Consider the following 7,519-nt stretch of genomic DNA (forward strand, 5'->3'; position numbering starts at 1 on the left):
ATACAAAAAAATAGCCAGGATTAGTGACGGGCTCCTGTAATCTCAGCTACTTGGGAGGCTGAGGCAGGAGAATAGCTTGAACCTGGGATGTGGAGGTTGCAGTGAGCCGAGATCACTACACTGCACTCCAGCCTGGGCAACAGAGTGAGATTCTGTCTCAAAAAAAAAAAAAAAAAATTCTGTTGCAAATACATTATTATTAGCTATAGTCACCATTAAAATAGATATCTTGAACTTATTCTTCCTATCTAATTAAAATTTTGTATCCTTTAACCAACATCTCTCCAATCCCTTTCCATTCCCCTCATAAGCCTCTGGTAACCACAATTCTATTCTGCTTCGATAAATTCAACCTTTTTATTACACAAATAAGTGAGATTATGTGGTATTTGTCTTTCTGTGCCTGGCTTATTTCACTTGACATAATGTCCTCCAGGCTCAATTGCGTTGTCACAAATGGCAGGATTTCTTCCTTTTATAAGACTGAATAGTATTTTATTGTGTTTATATGCCATGTTTTCTTTATCCATTCATCTAAGTATAGGTACTTAGATTGATTCCATATCTTGGTTATTGTGAATAGTGCTGCAATAAACATGGGAGTGCAGATATCTCTTTAACATACTGATTTCATTTTCTTTGGATATATGCCCAATAGTGAGACTGCTGGATCATACAGTAGTTCTATTTTTGGTGTTTTGAGAAACCTCCCTACTGTTTTCCATAATGGCTGCACATTATGGAATTTACGTTCTTGCCAGCAGTGTGGAAGAGTTCCCTTCTCTTCACCTTCTCAACAATGGTTGTTATCTTTTGTCTTTTTAATAATAGCCAGCCTAATAGGTTGTGAGGTGATATCTAATTGTGGTCTTAATTTGCACGTTCCTGATAATTAATGATGTTGAGCATTTTTCATATACCTCTTGGCCATTTTTATGCCTTCATTTGAGAAACGGCTATTCAGTTCCTTGGCCTATTTTTTAATCAGGTTATTTGGATGTTTTTGGTATGTGAGCTTCTTAAACATTTTGAATATTAACCCCTTATCAGATGTAGAGTTTGCAAATATTTCCTCCCATTCCATAGGCTTTCTCTTCACTCTATTTACTGTTTCTTTTGCTGTGCAGAAGCTTTTTAGTTTAATATAGTCCCATTTGTCTATTTTTGCTTTTGTTGCCTGTGCTTTTGGGGTCATATCCAAAAATTCCTTGCTCACAAGAGATGAAAAGCTTTCTCCTGGGTACTATGTTCACTCTTTGGGTGGCAGGATCAATAGATGCCCAAACCACAGCATCACACAATATGCTTTTGTAACAAACTTGGACGTGTATACCATGAACCTAATTTTTTAATGGTCTCAACAGGGTATGTAACATTGCAAAATTATTATGATGGTGACATTTCACCTCGGTATAAAAAGAAATGTCTGTTGAAAATAAACCCCTTTTCAGAAAGAAAGAAAGAGAGAGAGGCAGGGAGGGAAGGAGGGAGGAAGGAAGGAAGAAGGATGGAAGGAAGGAAGGAAGGAAGGAAGGAACTTCTTGCCCAGACCAATGTCATGGTAATTTTCCCCTAAGTTTTTTTCTATTTGTTTTACACTTCTTTCACCTTTTTATGACCGGTGCTTTGCCCAGTACCTGGCACATCAGGACTCAATAAACACTTGCTGAATGAGCAAATTCTATGGTTTTAAATTGTAGTTTAACATAATAAGTGACATATCCTGGAACCACACCGCTCTCATGTGAAGGAACAAAGACTTCAAGAAAATGGGCTTTACCAGACTCAGGAGTTTGTGTTCTGCTCCCCCTGCAGCCCCTATCAGTGTGTGTCTCTCACAGCACAGAAGTACAAAGCGGAGTCGCTCACAAGGGCAGATGGTTTCTTCAGGTGGAAGGAGGTTTGGCTCTTGTTAAATTCAGCTTCAAAGCCATAGCTGCCTTTAACCAGATTATCCCCTGTGATGTATTTCAGAAGGAACTTGAGGCCTTGGTTGGGGTATTGAACATACCAAAAAAGATAAGGGTTTCCAGAGACTGAATAGGTGCATTTCACAGTCAGAGGATTCCCTTCAGCGACCGTGACCTGATCTTCCGGCTGAGCCACCGACTGAGCTCTCAGCCCACCTGTAAATTAATCATGCTGCATCAGTGAAGCTGCTGGAGAGCATGTAAGTGGATCATGCGAGTGGAAAATGGGAAGGGGATATTACTCACTCAATGTGAAGAGCATCGCAAGCATCGAGATGTGTGCAGAGGCCATGGCTCCAGCTAAGCTCACGGTGGGTGGGACTGGGGGGGTCCTTTCCAGCCCACCTCTGCTGGAGATATGGCCCCACCCCAGAGAGTGGGCTCTTGAAGAGGAACCAGCACCCCTGTGTCAGCACAGGGCTTTTGGAAATGGCCCTTCCTCAGGGCACTGGTGCTTCCCGACACCAGTATCTTCTCTCTGTGGAGCACAATTTTGGTCCAGCTCCTCAAAGCTCTGTGAGGAGCAAGACTGCCGCTCCGCCTATGCCCAGGACAGACCTTACACTGCATCGCCCCCTAGAGCCCACACGTAGGACCAGCGACTTTACTGTCAAGCAGCTGGTGCTTCCTGGCCTTATCCCTGGGCCAACCTTGAATGGTTACACGCTCCATGAGGGACATAGGGAGCAAATTAGGGGTTCAAAGGAGAAGAAACAGAAGTTTGTGAATCAAAGTGGAAAAGATTCAGGCTGAGTGGATCAAGCTGTAAATGATTTGTGCTCTCTTAAGATAATGTAGAGACAGAAAGAAGGGAAATAGGATGGGAAAATGCACAGAAAAAGAAAGGAAAATATAGCTTTGCATCAAGAGGGAGAGAAAAATTTAAAGTGAGAGATAAGAAAAAGCAAAATAGGAGAAAAGAGTAAGGCAAGAGAAGATAAATGACAGGCGAAAACAGGAGCCTTGCTCTTCTCGTTAGAAGTAATTCAGAGCTGGCTTCTGTGTAAACCTCTTTGACCAAAAATAACTCAGAATTTTCTCCACGTTGGGCCTATTAGGAGCCCATCCCATAATGATCTTTAGGGCAAAAAGAAACTTGAACCTTCTCTTTAAACATTTTTAGAGCCAGAAAAGTACGAATAGGCGTTTTAAATATTTTTGGAGCATTTGTCATATTAAACAGTAGATATAAAACAAAAAATGAAACTCTGAGAAGGGGTTGCAAAACAGGTACTTTCCACATGCAGAGGCTACTTAAAACAGACTTCAAATGAAGTACGTATTCAGTAAAAAATGTATGGTTAACTAAACTTGATGTATTATGATGGAGAAAAGGGGTTCATTGGGAAGGGATGGCATGCTAAAGTTTTATACTAAAAAAAGTCAACAATAGCAACAGAGTGATTCTTTGATAGATTTTAATTTTAATGTAAAAAGCATGTATCAATATAAAGAAGTTGTTCCTCTGATTTGCCTTCTGTTTCTTTTGAATAGTGTCCAAATAATGTTCAGTATACATTCTGAGGAAAGGATGAAAAATCTCTTTGCTTTGAATCAGAAAAAAAGTGGAACATAATTCTTTCTAAAAGCTTTGCTAAAGATCTCGTATTTAATAATTGAAAACTTAGCCATATAATAATGTTTTTCTTTGGAATTGGTAAACTGTCTTTAAACAATAATCTTCAAGTTCCAGAGAGACTTGTCATAAATGGAAACATATAGTGAATTTCTTCTCTTTCTTCTCTCTCTGCCTCAAGCCTAAAATGAGTGTTAATGTTGTCTTTTTGAGGGTCCTGGCAATCGCCTCGAGAAAATCATTGAAAAAAAGCTTAACAAAAAGAATATTTTTAAGTGTATGTGCAAAATTTAGGGAAAACTACAAGGGAAGGTGAAGCACCTGGGGCTAATAACAGCCAGAAGATTTCACCACTCCTAGGCCCAAAGGGACGGGAGAAGATGAAATTACCCTAATCTCAGGACACCTGTAACTAATCACAGGCCAAAGGAGACATGACCCTTTAGAGTCTAAATACCTCTTCTTGACCATATTCTGGGTAGACCCAACACGAGCTGTAAACTTCAGTAGAGGAAAGAAAGGATCCTAAAATGCAAATATCTTGACCACTCTCTCCTGCTAATACCTCCCACTGGGGTAAACCCAACCAGATGCCAATGGACATGGGAGACCAGTCCACATAACATATAGAAGTCAGCCTCCTGGGGTACAGAGCAGGATATAATAGACCTGGAGAGGAAAATGGAGAAATATCTAGCCCTCTGACGCTGGAGTTTATTGCTGCCCTACAAATGCATATACGGGCATAGCTATACTGCATTTTGACCAACATAAAAAGGCAAATAAAATAAGTTTAACTAAAACAATAGTCTAATATAGACTTTAGTACAGAGCAGGATAGAATAGACCTGAAGAGGAAAACAGAGACTGTCCAGCCTCCTGACACTGGAGTTTATTGCTGCCCTATAAACGCATAGCTATACTGCATTTTGATCAACATAAAAAAGCAAATAAAATAAGTTTAACTAAAACAGTAGTCTAGTATAGACTTCAATGTCTTGATTATTTTTCCAATCCCTACTTCCTCTGACCTCTACAGATACAGCACACAAGATTATGCCTAGATCGTGCAAGTGGCTGAGATATTGTTTGCCTTCATCCATTTAATAATTAATGCCAAGAGCCTCAAGTGAACTAAATATTTAGGAGACTGATATTTTTAATTTTGTGCTAGAAATGGTTGATTGTTTAGTGGTCTCCCCCTAAAGGATACTTATGGAAGGAACTAACCATATTTATTAATTAAGCATGTTCAGCTATAGAAAGAGGAAAGTTTTCCTCTGAATTTATGTCGTGGTTAGAAATGGGTAGTCATTTGCATGACAGAACTGTTGCAGAATCCTTAATCATCTTCTCCTTAATCTTCTTCTTCTTCTTCTCTTCTTCTTCATCTTCATTTTCTCCTTCTCCCCTTCCTCCTCCTCCTTCTTCTTCTTCCTCAAAACTAGGACAGTTTAGTCTTCGTGTTTGCTTCCAGTTAAAGAACTGCCTTTTAACTGCTCAGCAGATAGAGAAGGATTCAGGGACCTCCACATAATGCACTGCACACAAAGTAACCAGCAGCACCCAAAGAATTCCAGGGGCCTAGACTGAAATTTCAAAATTGAACAACATAGCCTCAGTAGCTATTCAGCTTATCTGCTTTTATTTCTGAGATTAATTAAGAAATTATTCATCAAATGTCACTGTGAGCATAACATTAAACCCTTTACATTCCTTGTCACATTTATTCTTCCTAAGATGCCCCATTTTAGAGATGAGGAGACCACAGTTGAGGAAAATTGAATAATTTGCTCATCATCCTTAAGAAAAAGAACAAAGATTTTTAACCCATGTTTTACTGACTTCAAAGGCATATTCCTTTAAATCATACAGGGGGAATATCAATTTTGGTAATTTACTTTCTATTAAAGACAATATAATATTGGAAAGCAGCTTCCTTATCATAATAAAATTACAGAATCAAGCTTGAATAAGTTAAATAGAACTTTAGAGGTCATATTGTCCATTGAGTGCATTATACCAAATGCCAATCCCACATGTATGTGCCACTGAACCAGAACAACCCCTGGATAATTAATTCTAAATCACCAGCACTCAAAGGTCATCCACCTTCTCCTGCACCTCTTGCTCACTGCTCTGCTGGTACAGGTTTATGTACAGGAAGTTTGATGAAAACTTGACTCTTTCTTATCAATTTGCCATATGCACCCAGTCTGCACCACCTTTTAGCTATTCTGTCCAACTCTCCGATTTCTATTGAAAGAACCATGACATTCACAGAAAGTTGACATGAACTGTTTCTCCAAACCATAGTAAACTGGGTGTAGTGCTATCCATTTAGAGGTCAGTCAAATATGAGATGGGTGGGCCAATGGGGAATGTGCCCAAAATGCTGCAGGTAGATGTCTGTGCTCCCCTCAGGGTAGTTTCCTTTACTCCTTAATTTAACTACCACTGAAACATGCACATCACAACACAAGGGCAATTAGAGTAGCACAGAGCAATGTCAAGGAGTATCAGTCTGAGACTCCAGATGCCTCACCAAGGCTGCCAATGCCTTTCTCAAGAAACTGCTTGCAAACATCAGAACTCTTAGCTTGTCACGGTGGCACATGACTATAGTCACAGCCACTTGGGAGGCTGAGACAGGGCGGGGGTGGGGGCGGGATCCCTTGAGACCAGGAGTTCAAGGCAAGCCTGAGCAACATAACAAGACCTTGTTTCTTTAAGAAAAAAAAAAAAAATCAGAACTCTGTAAATATCATTGATTCCCCAAGAGACAAGAAATGGCTCATGTAAACTAATGACAAAGACCTTTGCAAATATTAGACTCTGAAATGTACATTACATTTATTTTAGAAGTATCAAAGAAAAATCAGCCCAAAATAAAGTTGTTAGGACAAAGAAATCAGTGCTTTTTCCATGAAACTGACAAAATATACAGTCCAACTAAGCAAATCGTACTTCACATAAGTTAGGGAACTCTCAAAAGAAAGGTGGGAGCAAATCTGTAATTTGAACTTCTGCCCTCCTACCTCCAAATAAAGGAGATCAAGAATCAGTGGCCATCCATGTCTCAGTGGAATGAAAAGATTTGTGTAGTGTCTCTGGGTTTAATATATTTACCTTGCCTCACCTTCATCCAGTTTCCTCCTTCTTTCCTTGTAGTTTAAAATAGGTCAAGCCACATCTGAAGTGTTTCGTTAAGTTCTAAGAATTATATATTAAAAGAAATACAAGCCAACTGGAAACGGTTTAAAATGTACAACAAAGAGGGAAATCAAAATTGTAGCGCATATATATGTATATATGTATATATATATATAATGGTTAGGAAACTTACAAATATTTAATATGGAAAAAAACTGCTCTGTGGAAATGTTGTATCTGGTTCAAAATGTGTAAAGGAGAGATGTGAACTCTTTTGGATTCCCAAAGGTGTAGAAGCCACAGGAACACAGATGTTTCCTCAACATAAAGAATAATTGATTTTCAACTCACAGCTGCCTGGAGTTTGAATGGACAGTATGGGAGCAGCAAGAACCCTCCTGCAAGAAGCTGTTGTGAAAATATTGGCAATTCCCTTGATGTGATGCTGTTGAGAAAATCAAGCATCCCATGGGCAGATGGTCTAGATTGTTTTTTAGAACTTCTCCTCCTGAGATTCATGCATTTTTATTTTTAGTTTGGTGTCTTTCTGTTGTAGAGAAGCTCTGAGGATGGGTGTTTTGTTTTGTTTTGTTTTGTTTTGTTTTATGGGACAGGGATAAAGAAAAAAAAACATGTGATTGGCAAATTATAGGCACCCAATACATAACTGTCAGATGATTGAAACTTTAAATAAGTACACAGAGCTAGCAGAAATCCATGTAATGAGAGGCCATCTTATATGCAATGATCTAAGAGCTCTGTTTCCCTTCATTCATCACAAATGGTTGTCCTTTGCAGAGAGGGTTCCTCATCCAGGAAT

The 7,519-nt window shown here is 39.1% G+C and overlaps 1 gene segment (V, D, J or C); it reads right to left on the reverse strand.

Moving 5' to 3' along the window:
* Positions 1-1,821: 1,821 nt before the first annotated feature.
* Positions 1,822-2,262, reverse strand: LOC101146595 (T cell receptor alpha variable 3-like). The segment is given in 2 exon segments: positions 1,822-2,126; positions 2,217-2,262. Coding segments are annotated over 2 exon segments (351 nt in total).
* Between the last annotated feature and the right edge of the window lie 5,257 nt (positions 2,263-7,519).

Source organism: Gorilla gorilla, chromosome 15, assembly GCF_029281585.2.
Source record: "Gorilla gorilla gorilla isolate KB3781 chromosome 15, NHGRI_mGorGor1-v2.1_pri, whole genome shotgun sequence".
In the NCBI taxonomy this organism is placed as follows: domain Eukaryota; kingdom Metazoa; phylum Chordata; class Mammalia; order Primates; family Hominidae; genus Gorilla; species Gorilla gorilla.